Source organism: Notolabrus celidotus, chromosome 7, assembly GCF_009762535.1.
Source record: "Notolabrus celidotus isolate fNotCel1 chromosome 7, fNotCel1.pri, whole genome shotgun sequence".
Lineage (NCBI taxonomy): Eukaryota > Metazoa > Chordata > Actinopteri > Labriformes > Labridae > Notolabrus > Notolabrus celidotus.
This window is the reverse complement of record NC_048278.1, coordinates 33573272-33592808: the sequence shown is the minus strand read 5'-3', so window position 1 is coordinate 33592808 and position 19537 is coordinate 33573272. Positions and strand designations below refer to the sequence as shown.

The 19537-nt window shown below is 38.5% G+C and overlaps 1 protein-coding gene across 2 annotated transcripts; it reads left to right on the top strand.

The window, feature by feature from the left end:
• The first annotated feature begins 3022 nt into the window (after positions 1-3022).
• Positions 3023-17537, top strand: LOC117816083 (trypsin-2-like). Of its 2 annotated transcripts, none has more exons than XM_034688190.1 (6): positions 3023-3088; positions 3775-3955; positions 4381-4584; positions 4736-4794; positions 17011-17168; positions 17282-17537. In XM_034688190.1, exons 1-6 carry the CDS (start codon positions 3046-3048, stop codon positions 17429-17431), a joined length of 795 nt encoding a protein of 264 aa, XP_034544081.1. In that variant the 5' UTR covers positions 3023-3045; the 3' UTR covers positions 17432-17537. The 2 variants fall into 2 exon arrangements, with proteins under 2 accessions (XP_034544081.1, XP_034544082.1); XM_034688191.1 differs by lacking the exons at positions 17011-17168; positions 17282-17537 and adding exons at positions 5427-5584; positions 5698-5938.
• Positions 17538-19537: the final 2000 nt, after the last annotated feature.

The window sequence follows — 19537 nt, the reverse complement described above, 5'->3', positions numbered from 1 at the left end:
CAATTCTCCTCATCCAGATCCACTGACTTGTTTTAACTGCTTCGTCAGACATTTCCTTCAGAAAGTCAGAATAAAAAATAATGTCACATATTTGTTTCTGTGCTAGCCCTCAATTGTTTCTTTGTGTGTGGTCCTAATCCTCTTCCATTAAAGCCAAAGTCTTTAAGTTTTAATTTACTTTAAGAACTAAAAGTGAGAGTATTTGTCAGGCAGTATAACCCATTTATTGTATAGTCGTTAAATCTTCTTTTAATTGACTTCAACAAACAGTTTAGTAAGAATTCAGATCAATGCCTGACATGAGCAGATAAATAAAGAATAATAATACGTATGCTACACTCAGAATATTCCATGTCTGTTCCAGTGACTGATTCCTAGATGTCAGTGAACAAAAAGCTCCTTGTGCAAATTAACGTATAGATAGTGATATTTAAATGGACATGTAGATACTCTCACCGCAGAGACAAGAGCAGCCAAAGTGCTCTGCAGTTCCATTTATTCAAATATGATGTACTATCATACAATGAAGCAGATTCAAACTCCTCGGTTTTTATGAGCCATGGTGTTAAGAGGAAACATTACTAAGGTGCCAAATATCTACTAAATAAATCCTGAAGTTCAAAGCTTTAGTGAACATACCGTGACGAATATGACTCTGAGCAACTTCAAGATGCAGTAGAGCCGATAGAAAAGTGCAAAATAAGCAGTTGTAGTTTGTGTGTGCTGTGGATTCAAAGAGCTTTTGGTTTGATTTTCTTTGAAAAATAACATGTAATGAAAGCTAAAAATGTCAACATGTTCAGGATAGAAATAAACATGCTATCGTGCTCTGGTTCAAATAAAATGGCTCGCTAGTTGAAGGAAAATTGTGGATGCACTCCTGAATCCTGACTTGTCTGCAGTCACTCAGTTGGGGAGCGTGCATATGTTCCCACAGCTCCATGTTCCCACAGCCCCATGTTCCAAAAGCCCTATGCTCCCACAGCCCTGTGCTCCCACAGCCCCATGTTCCCACAGCCCCATGTTCCCACATCCCCATGTTCCCGTAGCGCCATGTTCCCACAGCCCTATGCTCCCACAGCCCTATGCTCCCACAGCCCCATGCTCCCACAGCCCCATGTTCCCACAGCCCTGTTTTCCCACAGCCCAATGTTCCCACAGCACAATGTTCCCACAGCCCTATGTTCCCACATCCCTATGTTCCCACAGCCCTATGTTCCCACAGCCCTATGTTCCCAAAGCCTTATGTTCCCACAGCCCTATGTTCCCACATCCCATTTGTTCCCACAGCCCCAAGTTCCCACAGCCCTATGTTCCCAAAGCCCTATGTTCCCAAAGCCTTATGTTCCCACAACCCATTTGTTCCCACAGCCCCATGTTCCCACAGCCCCAAGTTCCCACAGCCCCACGTTCCCACAGCCAAATGTTCCCTAGGCCCTATGTTCCCACAGCCCTATGTTCCCACAGCCTTATGTTCCCACAGCCCCATGTTCCCACGGCTCTATGTTCCCACAGCCGTTTATTCCCATAGCCCTTTGTTCCCACAGCCCCATGTTCCCACAGCCTTATGTTCCCACAGCCCCATGTTCCCACAGCCTCATGTTCCAAAAGCCCTATGCTCCCACAGCCCTTTGTTCTCACAGCCCCATGTTCCTGCAGCATTATGTTCTCACAGACTAATGTTCCCGCAGCCCCATGTTCCCACAGCCCTATGTTCCCACAGCCCAATTTTCCCACAGCCCCAAGTTCCCACAGCCCCAAGTTCCCACAGCTAAATGTTCCCAAGGCCCTATGTTCCCACAGCGTTTTGTTCCCACAGCGTTTTGTTCCCACAGCCCATTTGTTCCCACAGCCCCATGTTCCCACAGCCCTATGTTCCCACAACCTTATGTTCCCCCTTATGTTCCCACAGCCCTTTGTTCCCATAGCCCCAATTTCCCACAGCCCTATGTTCCCACATTTCCTTTTTCATAAATTTGTATCACATTTTATCCCCCTTTCTCCTTATTTGGTAGCCAATTACACCTAACTTATTATCCAGTAGTAATGGACTACAGAGGGAATGTAGCTTTTAGCTAGACCTGGTGCGTCCATCTCTTTGTTTATTGCAAAAATTTAATAAAGTGTTTCCCAAAAATGTTGTGGGAGGATAGGGCTTAAATTGAAGGGAAATGTAGGAACACAAGACCTAATTTTGAAAATGTCTTAGAAATGTGGGAACATAGGGATGACCCCACTCAATTGTTTGCAATCTATTTCCCTCAGAGTACAAATGTTCATACGATTCTAATGACTTTTGCAGCAAAAGTAAATACATTGTAAAATATGAATTTTCTTGCTCTTAAAAAAGCACCAACTTGTCATAATGGAGACATTTTTCAGTGGTTGGATTGAAAATGGCGTTTTTAGTGGTTGTGTTAAGTATTTAGGTCTTAGTGAAGGTAGCCCAAACACTACACTTGGCGCACTTTTTCTCACTCGTATTCTCTTTCTGTCCAGAGGCATCTTTAGCTCATCTTTAGAGACATGAACTAAATATGTTCAATGTTTTCACACTATAAACAGTTTTCATGGTGCACTTGCTTTTCTATGTACCAATGAAAAGGTCAGGAAAGTGGTGATGATGTTTCTATGCCAGACATGAAGAAGTTTTGAACAAAAGGCAGGTCTGTGAGCAGATATCATGAACGTGAACAAGGGTACAGCAGCATTTGCATATAATTGATTTCAGTGATTTTGAAGAATTCATTCAGGACCAACTTGTGTTTCACTTAGACAATAATTATGGTTATTTAAACTCAGACCTGTTATGATGTGCAACATACTGGTGTAGTCTCCCTGAGATGAGAACACAGTCACTGACCGTATCACGAGGGAAAGAACACCTGATAGGTGATCAAAACATTTGCAAATGTGAAGACGTTGTAGCCAATGGTGTTGTTTTGATAAATCATCGTGAGGTGATTGGTGGATCGAGTGCCAACAGGGCAGTGTGAAAACATTCAAAATGCACCACTGTGGCACCAGGAGGGCAGTCAAGCAAAGATGGGTGGCATGACACGTCTTCTTCTCCTTTTGCTGTGGGTCGGTGAGTAGTCAGCATTTTGTTTTCAAATCTGCTTCATTGGTTTATTTATTAAAAGGTTTTCTCTTAAGTATCCTGAAAAGGGAATACCACTAATAGAGGGATTTCTGAGGATGTATTTCATGTTTCTGTGAACTTGCTGTCCTCCTGAACTTGCAGCATTAGACTAAAAGATACCCTCTGAGGTTCAATAGATGTAGGGGCATGATGCATGCATAGAATATCCATTTATTACCAACCATTAATAACCATGAAAGCAACGCCACACCAGAGGAGGTAACTTATCAGAGGTTGTTTGTAAGGTCAGTGGAACTACATGGGAAGTGATGGCTGCTGGATTATAAGAGTAAAGGTGTTAAAGGTCAGAGAGTGGACTCAGATAAAGTCTTTTATATCACTAGTTATTATTTCTAACACTAGTATCTTCAGACAGCAGGAATTACATGAGGTGTGATGTCAGTGAGAACTTGTGTCTGAACCTAGAAGTGACACTTGATGAGCACATCTATGTTATGTTATGTTATGTTATGTTATGTTATGTTATGTTATGTTATGTTATGTTATGTTATGTTATGTTATTACAATACTTCACAAGACATTCCTCCATGTGTAGTATATTGTTGTCTAAAAAGTTGTTTTCTACTTTTGTTCCAACTCACACTCACCTGGTGGAGGACTTTCTCTTTCAGGTGTCACAGTGAGCACAGCTGTGGATCTGCAGAAGAGAATCTATGGGGGTCATGTATGCAAAGATGATGAGCGTCAGTACCATGTCATGGTGATTGGAAATAATGGGACCCATGACTTCTTGTGTGGTGGCTCTCTGATCAGTAACCGCTGGATCCTGACTGCAGCTCACTGCGAGAAGAAGTGAGAGAGGGACAGTCTTTATTAAATACACTTGTAGCAGTATATTTTCTGATGAAATATTCAATCTGAATTCTTGATAGCTTTCTAAACATGGATACATATTAGCTTTTGTTAAAGTTCAGTTATTTATTATTATTATTATTTATTAACCCTGTTTCTGAACTAAGATGTATTGACAGTAACTCAGTGAATGTTCTTTTTTACCTCTGGAATCTGTAAGAGAGGAACGTGTTTTTTTAGTTCATACTAATACACTGTACTGTATTTTTATAAACTTCAAATTTCAATCTGATATCCCTGATAGCATTCCTAACAGAAAGATTGCAATTATTTTTTAATATTCAGTAAATATGTAATGATCATGTGATAATGATGTTTTAACAGTACTTCAGTGATGTTCCTCTTTCACCTCTTCTTGTTTTTAGGGTTATGACTCCATATTTAGGTGTGCATCCAGGTCGAAATCTAGGAACACCCGGCGCAATAAAATCGAACAAGATCTATAAGAAATGGAAGCTTATTAAACGGAGCAAGGAACATGACATCATGCTGCTGGAGCTTGATAATCCCTCCGGGATCAAACCTGTGGATCTTCCTACTACAAAGGAGTGTAAGGATCGTAAGAAGATGTGAGTTATGATCTTTCCTAAGCTACACTTTGCAGAAACTAACATTTCTGTAGAAAGAAACACAATCTGTGTTTTTGATTCAATGAGACTTTTAACACCTTTTCAAAACTTCTAATGAAACTGTTTGTTTTCATTATGTTTTGTATTTCAGTCTTTCGTTTCAGATTGCCGGTTTCATGAACAGAACTTTAGATTCTCAAAACAAAATAGGTGAGAATAATCTTAAATCTTTTGTTTATTGGTGTTATTTAAAAAATGGATTATAAGAACTATTTAGCAATAGTCCATATTGTAACTTTTGTGCTTGGTCAACTTTCTGCACATATTAAGATCACATACTTTGTAATTTTTATCTAACATGTGTAGGGAAAATATATAATATGCTGCTCTTGCTTTTCAAACACAACCTCGCACATTTTAGATGTTTGAGGAGCATGCAGGGTAGAGTAGATCAAACCAGAGTTGAAGGGTTCAATTTGATTCTTTGAAGATAAAAGCAGAGTTTGTTTCAGTTTTGATGAAGGTTGAAAATAATAAATAACCTGATTCCAAGGAGAAGTTCTGATTTGTTGGAGGAATGATTTTCCTAACAATTTGAAATGATGAAATGATTAAAAAAAATATTTAAAAAACAACAACGTACATTACTGTAATCATTAATATGTGTATGTCTGTATACTCCCTGTCTTTTTTTTTGTTGTTTTGTTTTTGTTTTTTGTTTCTGTCTTTCCTTTATTCGTCATATCACTTGTCATTTCTTTATCACAAATAAAGCAAAAAAAAAAGATAACGAAACATTTTTTACTTTGTGCTTAATACTTTTCTTAATTCTTATCATGTAGTTGATCATGAATCAGACACTCTTCAGTGTGCAGACATGGAGGCGGTGGACTGTAAGGACTATTTGAAATGCTTAAAGACCAGATGGCCGAAATTCTACAAGGAGCACAGCTTTCAACACCTGCTCTGTGGCCAATCTTCTGTAGCGATTGCTACTCCAGTGAGTTAGAGATGTTTCTTACCCTACAGTCATTTCATGTTTTACAACTTCACAATCATCAAGTTTTCAGGACATCATGTCAAATTCTGTTCCTTCTGATATCTGTCTCTTAGGGTGACTCTGGTGGAGGAGTGCTGCACAACGGCAAGCTTTATGGGGTCATTTCTTTTGGTGATGGCATTCCAAGCTGTTTTAGTTATGATGCATACATGGATGTCTGTAAATACCTTAAATGGATAAAAAAGACTGCTGGCATCAAGTAAAGAGACAAAGTAAAGAAAGATGTACGAAATGATTCAACTTGAAATGTCTCTTGAGTTGCATCTCATTTGCAGTTAATAAATGAAAACTTGATTCAATCAGAATAAATAAGTGTCTGTCTTTTTTAAAAGATCATTTAGACCAAGCATTAGCACTAATTCAGGATGATTGTTTCAAAAAACAGTGTTTAAGGTATCACTTTACAGCAACCTCCATACAGATATGATAAAGAGTACATGCATAGTAATTTTAACCTCCCAGTTGTAAAGAGTAACCCTGTTTGTCCATAATTTGAAAATAATAATAATAATAATAATAATAATAATAATAATAATAATAATAATAATAATAATAATAATAATAATAATAATAATAATAATAATAATAAAATAACAGTATGGATTTGGATTCTGTCCAGGAGTAATATGATTAAGTGTCAAAGTTCAGTTCAGTCAGAATGTTGAAGGTGTGGTGGATAACAAACTTTAGTGGTTAACCAATCAATAAAGGGTTAATATGAGGTTGGGTCAACTACAAGAGGAAAGCCCTCAGTATTTTCCTATTTTCTATTTTTAACCCTCAGGTTAATATTAAGTCAGTGTTGAATGAAATGATGGATTTCAACATGACTTTAATCTTTGCACAACATTTGGGGAACACCTCTTATTTTGTGGATCATTGAACTTTTCTTTATTTGAACTCAGTGTGTTTCAGCTCTTGTCCTTTCAAAGAGTGTAGAAACAATGACACCTGCTGATGAAAGGTACCCGACTGATCTCAGGTGTACAGCCTGCAATAAAGAACAACCCACTAGGTGGCAGACAGGTACTTAACAAAGGTCCACCAGGTGAGTTTCTCACCTGCAAAACACCACCAGGTGAATTTCAGATGAATCTCAAGCTGTTATAGTGAGTATCTACTAACAACCAGTGGCTCTCTATTTCAATCAGGAGAGACAAAATTTGAAGAGTGAAATGTCATTTATTACAACTTAATGAAGAATGAACTTTGACAGAAATCTTTGGTTCAAGGACTCTATGGGATCATTTTGTGAGCATAAGTGTGAATCTGGCAGCAAAAGAAATCCCCCTAGAGTCCAGACACTGGTGGCGGTGGCTGAGGATTTCTAGGAATTGAGGACTTGCAGAGACCGGGTGGAGGGATGCGAACTATCTACAGCAAGGAACTAGCTGGAGAGAGAGAGAGAGAGAGAGAGAGAGAGAGAGAGAGAGAGAGAGAGAGAGAGAGAGAGAGAGAGAGAGAGAGAGAGAGAGAGAGAGAGAGAGAGAGAGAGAGAGAGAGAGAGAGATTGAGAGAGAGAGATTTAGAAAGACAGCAGCAGGAAGTTGATAGGCTGACGATAAGGTCGTGCCACTGTGCTATTGGATGACAGCCGCCGCTGATTAACCAATGATGGCTCCAGGAGCACGCAGCTGGAAGAGGTTAAGCTATTGAGCAAGAGGGAGGAGAGTTAAACCACTGCCCTGAATGCTCTTATAGTCTTCCTGTCCGAACCTTCACTAGAGCTACATTAGTTTGTCTGTTAAAAGTGATATAAGTATTTGTTTTGGTCATCTCAAATTAATGAAGGTCGACCTTATGGCCTTTAAACAATGGTCCAATCTTCATGATTCACTGATGGAAAATATTGAAAAATAAATCTACACTTGAATGACATCATGAGATGAAAGTTGAGTCAAACAGATCATGGATGTCTTACTGTCTTACTATCTTACTGATCTTCCGGTTGTGTAAGATGCTTGATTCTGATTGGTCCAAACTCCTTGAAGACGGTTAATAACTTTCTTTAACATGAGCAACGCCAGAGTCAAACTGATCACACGTCATGTATAACAAAAAGCGTTCTGGCACATTCAGCTTCTCCTTGTTGCCACCATAGACCAAGGTGAGGTAAAACTGTTAGCTTCCGTTAGCATCATATTGGTACAAAATGTGGCTAAAATGTAAGCTTCGGCTAGCATGCTAAATCGGCAGGCTAAGGATGTTTGCATATTGGATCCTGTCCATCAATATTAGCGATGAGCGGAGCAGGTGAGAGAAACTTTAGGTTACCGGGCTCTACAAAGAAACTTAAACCCTGAGTGGTGGTGATGATAGCAGCAGGGTTCAAAGTTGTGACATTAGTTTGTTTTTAAAGGTGTGTGAACAGCAGAGCTCAGAGAAGGAGAGCTGAATGGGGACAGTTTCATGTTAAATCCACTGCAACAGGCAGATAAGAATCCATCGACACAGAACGCTGACTGATGTGAAATCACTGGGACTATCTTTAAAAAAAAAACTTCAACCTGAAGGATTCTTTTTCCAATAGCAACCCTCTAACCACACATTATCCCTTACAGAGTAGGGCCGAAGTAGAGCTGCTGGGTTGGAGCTGGAGACACAGGGGGTGGTGTCAGGACTGTTTGATTGTATCTCAAAGTGACAGTAAAACATTTGGAAAACAAAAAATAGAGAGCGGAAAGCGACTTGCAAACGCCATTAACTTGGATTTTATTTTTAAAGCACATCACATCAAAGAAAACCTGCAAGCAGATAATGCATATTTTCTGGCGTGAGTGTAACAAAGTGAGAAAGAGAAGGAGTGTAACACTGAAATATAAAAATGTGTCTTACTGATACACCTGATACATGAAAATGAATTACTGTGAAGGACTATCTCCTGGTGCATTACAACATCAACAAATACATTGAGCTTGTTTCTAAAAGCTACACAAACTCTATCATGTCAGTGAACAAAAAGAGCCTTTTGTATTCTTACTATGAGATAGAGATATTTGAATGAACAGTTGGATACACTGACTGTAAAGCATGTGCGGTTGCAGGGTGCCAAAGTTGTATTCATTTCCATTTGACACACCACAAGGTAAATTCAGGAGATAAAAGCGCAGGGTGTGTGAGCTCCATTGTTTTGATAAGGCAATGGCAAATTTGACTGAGTCACCCTCATCCAAACCCCGACGTTTAATCTTAAGCTAACAGTTAAAAAGGAAAATATGGTGAGTGCCAAAGACAGACAACACAGCTGAGTGTGAGACCACATTTTATGGAGAGAAATCTAAAAAGAAAGCTAATCCTTTATCAACCTTTTCTTAAGTGATTTACATTAGAGCAGTGTTTTAAGACTCCAGTGAGTTTAATGAGACTGATTGTGACTTGGGAACTGCTCAGTTTGCTAACATTTGAGTTGTTTCTGAGTAAAAATAAATTGGAGTCTAATTGTTTTTGGCATTTCATCATCAACATTTCATCCTCTTAGTTAACTAAGCCTGACTGTTCTGCTTCAAGACAGTCGTCTTGTTTAAATCAATGAAAATATAATAATAATAATAATAATAATAATAATAATAATAATAACAACAACAAAAACAACAATTAAATAAATAATAATAATAATAATAATAAAAATAACAATAACAATAACAATAATTAAATACATAATAATAATAATAATAATAATAATTAAATAAATACATAATAATAATAATTATAATAACAAAAACAATAACAATAACAATAATTAAATACATAATAATAATAATAATAATAATAATAATAATAATAATAATAATAATAATAATAATAATAATAAAGCACTTACCAAAACAGACATTACAAAGTGCTTTACATCATAAAAACCCACAATAATAAACAATGCATGGGGGGCATATAGAGCTAATAAGACAATTTAAGTGAAACAGCTGAATAAAAGAGCAAAAGAGAAACTACTAAAAGCAATTAAAACATTAAAATCAGTAAAACGAATAAAAAAATGAGTGAATATAAGAAAAATGTTAATAATAGTAGTAGCATCGTGGATAAAACAATATTACAAGAAGGCCTTCTGATAAAAAATATGTTTTCAGCTGTGTTTTAAAAGAAGATATTGATGCAGCTCTCCTGAGATCCTCAGGCAAATTGTTCCATAGTCGTGGAGCCTGCGCAGCAAATGCTTGGTCACCCTTCGATGTTAAGTTTGTGACTGGAACTTTATGGAGATTCCTGCCTGAGGATCTGTGGCTGTGTCTGCTGGTAGGGTGACAGCAACTCATATAAATATTCAGGGGCCAGGCTGTGAAGTGCTTTTAAAGGGATAAGCAAAAGCTTAAAATCTATTCTAAAAGCAATGGACAGCAAGTGAAGGGTCATTAACCCTCCTGTTATGTTGCGGGTCAAATTGACCCTTTTTAAAGTCTATTTTAGGCAATATATGAGTTCCAAACCAGCTAAATGCAGCACAAAAATCTGGGCAGCATGTGACAGAAGAGGAGTCGTGTTCATTTACTAACATCACTTCATAAAAATAAAAAAAATCTACATTTAAAATAAAATAAACAAAAATCTTTGTCATGTCAAACTATTGTATTTATATTTAGCGCTTTCCAACGTACATTAAAAAAGATTTAACATGAATTATAATGAAAAACGAGTTATCCTCATTGAACCATGATCTGTGAGAATAAAAGAACACCGATGGACCAAATCTTGATTTAAATGGTTAATAATGGAGTTAAAATTTGATTTAAAGAAAATGTGTTTTGGGATTTTTTGGGGTTCTGACACTTTTGGATAATTGAATATGCCCGGGTCAAATTGACCCAGGAACATTATTGCTGTTCCAGAGAAACCAACAAAACAGGAGGGTTAAAACAGGAGTAATGTGCTCTCTCTTCTTGGTTTTGGTTAAAAGTATTGCTGCTGAATTTTGTACCAACTGTAGTCGATTGATATATTTTTGAGTTATACCTGTTAAAAGCCTATTACAGTAATCTAACCTAGAAGAAATAAAAAGCATGAATAATTGTTTGCGTGTCATTAAAACTCAACATTGATCTTATCCGGGCAATATTCCTAAGGTGATAAAAGCAGGACTGGATGTTATTAGTATGTTTTTCAAATATATACTAAAATACTACTAGTGCATTGACAGAGGGGGAGAAAAAGTTGCTGTTTTAGGGGAACAGACATGAACATGAGGACATACTGACCACAAATGGTATGAAAGTAAGGGTTTAGCACAATGGATGGCTGTGAGATAATAGGCCTCTCAGACTGTGTTGAAAACTACACTCTACTCACTGTATAGTGACTGTTAATAGCATACACAACTTTGAAGAGCTGTCATACCTTTTATATTGCACTCACACAATGCATTGTGAAAAGTTGGGATATACAATCATGCATTGATGTGCAAAGGGAAGTGGCTGATGAATGAGAATATCAAGACCAGAAAAGTTCAGATATGATTAGATTTTTTACCAAAATCAAGCTCTTGTATGAAGAGTACAAAGTATTTCTTGTTGATGATGACAGACAGGAGACCATAGTCTGTATGTATAGTCATTTATAGTCTCCAAAAATGGGGGTTAGGCCAACAAGACTATATTTTCTTATGATGTGTCTTTTTTCCCCCTCATAACTCTGACATTAATATGAGATAAACACTGCCTTGAAGAAACCCACCTCACTTTGCCCTCGACTGATAAGTTTAGTAGCCTACTCCATGGATCCTGATGTCCCCCAAAGCCTGAGATAGAAAGGATAGATGGGTAGTGAGAGCCAGCACATCACTGGGGTTATCAAGTGGGCTCCTCCCTTCAATGATGTGTTCTTTAGTTCGGCCAACGACAAATTGAAGAGTTAGCTCAGACGTCCCAAAGTAACCCCTCTCCATGCCAGCTCCCATTGTTCATCATATCCACCAGCAGAACACCCCAATCTAATAACCCAACCCATCCAGTATTGCCACGTACATGGACCGAGGCTCTGTACATGCAAGATCCAGGTCGTAACAACACCAATGCAATCTGCTCTGCCACCTGGACCCGAGTTGTCCCCACCACCCAACACCCAACAGGAAGAGTCTGCAGCTAGATGTTAGAAGACAGGGGAGGCAGAGCCAAGATGGGATGCCAATCTAGGCTCTACCCTCCCTACTGAATCTTTCCTTAATTCTGTTTTGACCCCCTGCCGATATCAATTCTCCTCATCCAGATCCACTGACTTGTTTTAACTGCTTCGTCAGACATTTCCTTCAGAAAGTCAGAATAAAAAATAATGTCACATATTTGTTTCTGTGCTAACACTCAATTGTTTTTTTTTTGTGTGTGGTCCTAATCCTCTTCCATTAAAGCCAAAGTCTTTAAGTTTTAATTTACTTTAAGAACTAAAAGTGAGAGTACTTGTCAGGCAGTATAACCCATTTATTGTATAGTCATTAAATCTTCTTTTAATTGACTTCAACAAACAGTTTAGTAAGAATTCAGATCAATGCCTGACATGAGCAGATAAATAAAGAATAATAATACGTATGCTACACCCAGAATATTCCATGTCTGTTCCAGTGACTGATTCCTAGATGTCAGTGAACAAAAAGATCCTTGTGCAAATTAACGTATAGATAGTGATATTTAAATGGACATGTAGATACTCTCACCGCAGAGACAAGAGCAGCCAAAGTGCTCTGCAGTTCCATTTATTCAAATATGATGTACTATCATACAATGAAGCAGATTCAAACTCCTCGGTTTTTATGAGCCATGGTGTTAAGAGGAAACATTACTAAGGTGCCAAATATCTACTAAATAAATCCTGAAGTTCAAAGCTTTAGTGAACATACCGTGACGAATATGACTCTGAGCAACTTCAAGATGCAGTAGAGCCGATAGAAAAGTGCAAAATAAGCAGTTGTAGTTTGTGTGTGCTGTGGATTCAAAGAGCTTTTGGTTTGATTTTCTTTGAAAAATAACATGTAATGAAAGCTAAAAATGTCAACATGTTCAGGATAGAAATAAACATGCTATCGTGCTCTGGTTCAAATAAAATGGCTCGCTAGTTGAAGGAAAATTGTGGATGCACTCCTGAATCCTGACTTGTCTGCAGTCACTCAGTTGGGGAGCGTGCATATGTTCCCACAGCTCCATGTTCCCACAGCCCCATGTTCCAAAAGCCCTATGCTCCCACAGCCCTGTGCTCCCACAGCCCCATGTTCCCACAGCCCCATGTTCCCACATCCCCATGTTCCCGTAGCCCCATGTTCCCACAGCCCTATGCTCCCACAGCCCTATGCTCCCACAGCCCTATGCTCCCACAGCCCCATGTTCCCACAGCCCTGTTTTCCCACAGCCCAATGTTCCCACAGCACAATGTTCCCACAGCCAAATGTTCCCTAGGCCCTATGTTCCCACAGCCCTATGTTCCCACAGCCTTATGTTCCCACAGCCCCATGTTCCCACAGCTCTATGTTCCCACAGCCGTTTATTCCCATAGCCCTTTGTTCCCACAGCCCCATGTTCCCACAGCCCCATGTTCCCACAGCCTCATGTTCCAAAAGCCCTATGCTCCCACAGCCCTTTGTTCTCACAGCCCCATGTTCCTGCAGCATTATGTTCTCACAGACTAATGTTCCCACAGCCCTATGTTCCCACAGCCCAATGTTCCCACAGCCCCAAGTTCCCACAGCCCCAAGTTCCCACAGCTAAATGTTCCCAAGGCCCTATGTTCCCACAGCGTTTTGTTCCCACAGCGTTTTGTTCCCACAGCCCATTTGTTCCCACAGCCCCATGTTACCACAGCCCTATGTTCCCACAACCTTATGTTCCCCCTTATGTTCCCACAGCCCTTTGTTCCCATAGCCCCAATTTCCCACAGCCCTATGTTCCCACATTTCCTTTTTCATAAATTTGTATCACATTTTATCCCCCTTTCTCCTTATTTGGTAGCCAATTACACCTAACTTATTATCCAGTAGTAATGGACTACAGAGGGAATGTAGCTTTTAGCTAGACCTGGTGCGTCCATCTCTTTGTTTATTGCAAATATTTAATAAAGTGTTTCCCAAAAATGTTGTGGGAGGATAGGGCTTAAATTGAAGGGAAATGTAGGAACACAAGACCTAATTTTGAAAATGTCTTAGAAATGTGGGAACATAGGGATGACCCCACTCAATTGTTTGCAATCTATTTCCCTCAGAGTACAAATGTTCATACGATGACTTTTGCAGCAAAAGTAAATACATTGTAAAATATGAATTTTCTTGCTCTTAAAAAAGCACCAACTTGTCATAATGGAGATATTTTTCAGTGGTTGGATTGAAAATGGCGTTTTTAGTGGTTGTGTTAAGTATTTAGGTCTTAGTGAAGGTAGCCCAAACACTACACTTGGGGTAATTCCTCATTTCATGTCACATGAGCTCTACATGTGGCGCACTTTTTCTCACTCGTATTCTCTTTCTGTCCAGAGGCATCTTTAGTTCATCTTTAGAGACATGAACTAAAGATGTTCAATGTTTTCACACAACAAACAGTTTTCATGGTGCACTTGCTTTTCTATGTACCAATGAAAAGGTCAGGAAAGTGGTGATGATGTTTCTATGCCAGACATGAAGAAGTTTTGAACAAAAGGCAGGTCTGTGAGCAGATATCATGAACGTGAACACAGGAACAGCATCATTTGCATATAATTGATTTCAGTGATTTTGAAGAATTCATTCAGGACCAACTTGTGTTTCACTTAGACAATAATTATGGTTATTTAAACTCAGACCTGTTATGATGTGCAACATACTGGTGTAGTCTCCCTGAGATGAGAACACAGTCACTGACCGTATCACGAGGGAAAGAACACCTGATAGGTGATCAAAACATTTGCAAATGTGAAGACGTTGTAGCCAATGGTGTTGTTTTGATAAATCATCGTGAGGTGATTGGTGGATCGAGTGCCAACAGGGCAGTGTGAAAACATTCAAAATGCACCACTGTGGCACCAGGAGGGCAGTCAAGCAAAGATGGGTGGCATGACACGTCTTCTTCTCCTTTTGCTGTGGGTCGGTGAGTAGTCAGCATTTTGTTTTCAAATCTGCTTCATTGGTTTATTTATTAAAAGGTTTTCTCTTAAGTATCCTGAAAAGGGAATACCACTAATAGAGGGATTTCTGAGGATGTATTTCATGTTTCTGTGAACTTGCTGTCCTCCTGAACTTGCAGCATTAGACTAAAAGATACCCTCTGAGGTTCAACAGATGTAGGGGCATGATGCATGCATAGAATATCCATTTATTACCAACCATTAATAACCATGAAAGCAACGCCACACCAGAGGAGGTAACTTATCAGAGGTTGTTTGTAAGGTCAGTGGAACTACATGGGAAGTGATGGCTGCTGGATTATAAGAGTAAAGGTGTTAAAGGTCAGAGAGTGGACTCAGATAAAGTCTTTTATATCACTAGTTATTATTTCTAACACTAGTATCTTCAGACAGCAGGAATTACATGAGGTGTGATGTCAGTGAGAACTTGTGTCTGAACCTAGAAGTGACACTTGATGAGCACATCTATGTTATGTTATGTTATGTTATGTTATGTTATGTTATGTTATGTTATGTTATGTTATGTTATGTTATGTTATGTTATTACAATACTTCACAAGACATTCCTCCATGTGTAGTATATTGTTGTCTAAAAAGTTGTTTTCTACTTTTGTTCCAACTCACACTCACCTGGTGGAGGACTTTCTCTTTCAGGTGTCACAGTGAGCACAGCTGTGGATCTGCAGAAGAGAATCTATGGGGGTCATGTATGCAAAGATGATGAGCGTCAGTACCATGTCATGGTGATTGGAAATGATGGGACCCATAACTTCTTGTGCGGTGGCTCTCTGATCAGTAACCGCTGGATCCTGACTGCAGCTCACTGCGAGAAGAAGTGAGAGAGGGACAGTCTTTCTTAAATACACTTGTAGCAGTATATACTATAATGAAATATTCAATCTGAATTCTTGATACATTTTTGAACATGGATACATATTAGCTTTTGTTAATAGTCAGTTATTTATTACCCCTGTTTCTGAACTAAGATGTATTGACAATAATTCTGTGAATGTTCTCTTTTACCTCTGGAATCTGTAAGAGAGGAACATTTTTTTTTAGTTTATACTAATACACTGTACTATGTTTTTTAGAAATTCAATCTATTATTCCTGATAGCATTCCTAACAGAAAGATCGCAATGATTTGTTAATATTCAGTAAATATGTAATTATCATGTGATAATGATGTTTTAACAGTACTTCAGTGATGTTCCTCTTTTACCTCTTTTTATTTTTAGGATTATGACTCCATATTTAGGTGTGCATTCAGGTCAAGGTCAAGTAACACCAGGTAAAATAAAATCGAACAAGATCTATAAGAAATGGAAGCTTATTAAACGGAGCAAGGAACATGACATCATGCTGCTGGAGCTTGATAATCCCTCCGGGATCAAACCTGTGGATCTTCCTACTACAAAGGAGTGTAAGGATCGTAAGAAGATGTGAGTTATGATCTTCCCTAAGCTACACTTTGCAGGAACTAACATTTCTGTAGAAAGAAACACAACCTGTGTTTTTGATTTGATGAGACTTTTAACACCTTTTCAAAACTTCTAATGAAACTGTTTGTTTTCATTATGTTTTGCTTTTCAGTCTTTCGTTTCAGATTGCAGGTTTCATGAACAGAACTTGAGATTCTCAAAACGAAATAGGTGAGAATAATCTTAAATCTTTTGTTTATTGGTGTTATTTAAAAAATGGATTATAAGAACTATTTAGCAATAGTCCATATTGTAACTTTTGTGCTTGGTCAACTTTCTGCACATATTAAGATCACATACTTTGTAATTTTTATCTAACATGTGTAGGGAAAATATATAATATGCTGCTCTTGCTTTTCAAACACAACCTCGCACATTTTAGATGTTTGAGGAGCATGCAGGGTAGAGTAGATCAAACCAGAGTTAAAGGGTTCAATTTGATTCTTTGAAGATAAAAGCAGAGTTTGTTTCAGTTTTGATGAAGGTTGAAAATAATAAATAACCTGATTCCAAGGAGAAGTTCTGATTTGTTGGAGGAATGATTTTCCTAACAATTTGAAATGATGAAATGATTAAAAAAAATATTTAAAAAACAACAACGTACATTACTGTAATCATTAATATGTGTATGTCTGTATACTCCCTGTCTTTTTTTTGTTGTTTTGTTTTTGTTTTTTGTTTCTGTCTTTCCTTTATTCGTCATATCACTTGTCATTTCTTTATCACAAATAAAGCAAAAAAAAAAGATAACGAAACATTTTTTACTTTGTGCTTAATACTTTTCTTAATTCTTATCATGTAGTTGATCATGAATCAGACACTCTTCAGTGTGCAGACATGGAGGCGGTGGACTGTAAGAAGTATTTGGACTGCATAAAGAAAGAACAGGCGGACTTCCACAAGGAGCACAGCTTTCAACACCTGCTCTGCGGCAAATCTTCTGTAGCGTCTACTACTCCAGTGAGTTAGAGATGTTTCTTACCCTACAGTCATTTCATGTTTGTAAACTTCACAATCATCAAGTTTTCAAGACATCATGTCAAGTTATTTTCCTTATGTTATCTGTCTCTCAGGGTGACTCTGGTGGAGGAGTGGTGCACAACAAGAAGATTTATGGGGTCATTTCTTTTGGTCGTTTCAGGCCTCGCTGTGTTCATTATAATGCATACATGGACGTCTGTGAATACCTCCCATGGATAAAAAAGACTACTGGTATCCCTTAAAGAGACAAAGTAAAGAAAGATCTACTAAATGATTGAACTTGAAATGTCTCTTGAGTTGCATCTCATTTGCAGTTAATAAATGAAAACTTGATTCAATCAGAATAAATAAGTGTCTGTCTTTTTTAAAAGATCATTTAGACCAAACATTAGAAGCAATTCAGGATGATTGTTTCAAAAAACAGTGTTTAAGGTATCACTTTACAGCAACCTCCATACAGATATGATAAAGAGTACATGCATAGTAATTTTAACCTCCCAGTTGTAAAGAGTAACCCTGTTTGTCCATAATTTGAAAATAATAATAATAATAATAATAATAATAATAATAATAATAATAATAATAATAATAATAATAATAATAAAATAACAGTATGGATTTGGATTCTGTCCAGGAGTAATATGATTAAGTGTCAAAGTTCAGTTTAGTCAGAATGTTGAAGGTGTGATGGATAACAAACTTTAGATAGATTTCAACATGACTTTAATCTTTGCACAACATTTGGGGAACATCTCTTATTTTGTGGATCATTGAACTTTTCTTTATTTGAACTCAGTGTGTTTCAGCTCTTGTCCTTTCAAAGAGTGTAGAAACAATGACACCTGCTGATGAAAGGTACCCGACTGATCTCAGGTGTGCAGCCTGCAATAAAGAACAACCCACTAGGTGGCAGACAGGTACTTAACAAAGGTCCACCAGGTGAGTTTCTCACCTGCAAAACACCACCAGGTGAATTTCAGATGAATCTCAAGCTGTTATAGTGTTTGAAGAGTTACAATGGTACAATGTTACAATGTCATTTAGCAGACGCTTTTATCCAAAGCGACGTACATATGAGAACAAGAACAACACAATCAAAGATCTAGACAAGAGGAAACAAGATCAGTATGGGTAACAAAGTGCTTCAAGTCAATTTGGGTGCAGGTACTGCCAAGCAGTGTAAAGGCAATGCACAAAATTAAGTAAGGATTTATTTTTTTTTTCAAAATAAGGAACATCTACAATGAAGCAACCAACCAATTTAAGACCTTCCATTATCATCATCAACAATTAACATCACCACAATAATCACCAAAGTACCAAATGCTGGGTCACTCAAGAGCTGAACACAGATTCTCAGAGTAGAGCAGGACAGTTAGAGTCAACTGTAGCTGGAAGACATGATCTGCCACTGGGGACAACAGTGGAGAACAGTCTACAGTCATGGCCAAAAGTTTTGAGAATGACACAACTATTAATTTTCACAAAGTCTGCTGTTTCAGTTTTTATAATGGCAATTTGCATATACTCCAGAATGTTATGAGGAGTGATCAGCTCAACTGCAATTAATTGCAAAGTCCCTCTTTGCCTTGAAAATGAACTTTATCACCAAAACACATTTCCACTGCATTTCAGCCCTGCCACAAAAGGACCAGCTAACATAATTTCAATGGCACACAGGTGTCACACACATTAACACAGGTGTGGGTGTTGATGAGGACAAGGCTGGCGATCAATCTGTCATGATTGAGTGACTGGACACTTTAAAAGGAAGATGGTGCATGACACCATTGTTCCTCATCTGTTAGCCATGGTTACCTGCAAGGAAACACGTGCAGCCATCATTGCATTGCACAAAAAGGGCCTAACAGGGAAGTTTATAGCAGCGAGTAAGATTGCACCTCAGTCAACCGTCTGTCGAATTATCAAGAACTTCAAGGAGAGAGGTTCAATTGTTGCCAAACAGGCTCCAGGGCGCCCAAGAAAGTCCAGCAAGCGCCAGGACCATCTCCTGAAGGTGTTACAGCTGCGGGATCGGGCCACCACCAGTGCAGAGCTTGCTCAGGAATGGCAGCAGGCAGGTGTGAGTGCATCTGCACGCACAGTGAGGCGAAGACTTTTGGAGGAAGGCCTGGTGTCAAGGAGGGCAGCAAAGAAGCCACTTCTCTCCAGTAAAAACATCAGGGACAGACTGATATTCTGCAGAAGGTACAGGGACTGGACTGCTGAGGACTGGGGTAAAGTCATTTTCTCTGATGAATCCCCTTTCCGATTGTTTGGGGCATCTGGAGGAAGGCTTGTTCGGAGAAGACGAGGTGAGCGCTACCATCGGTCCTGTCTCTTGCCAA

What these genes read in the sequence shown, in the direction of transcription:
- LOC117816083 (XM_034688190.1), top strand. Translation starts at nt 3,046, where the DNA reads ATGGGTGGCATGACACGTCTTCTTCTCCTTTTGCTGTGGGTCG. An exon ending in GCAGCTCACTGCGAGAAGAA is followed by an intron (nt 3,956 to 4,380) that starts GTGAGAGAGGGA and finishes TCTTGTTTTTAG; the next exon opens with GGTTATGACTCCATATTTAG. An exon ending in AGATTCTCAAAACAAAATAG is followed by an intron (nt 4,795 to 17,010) that starts GTGAGAATAATC and finishes CTTATCATGTAG; the next exon opens with TTGATCATGAATCAGACACT.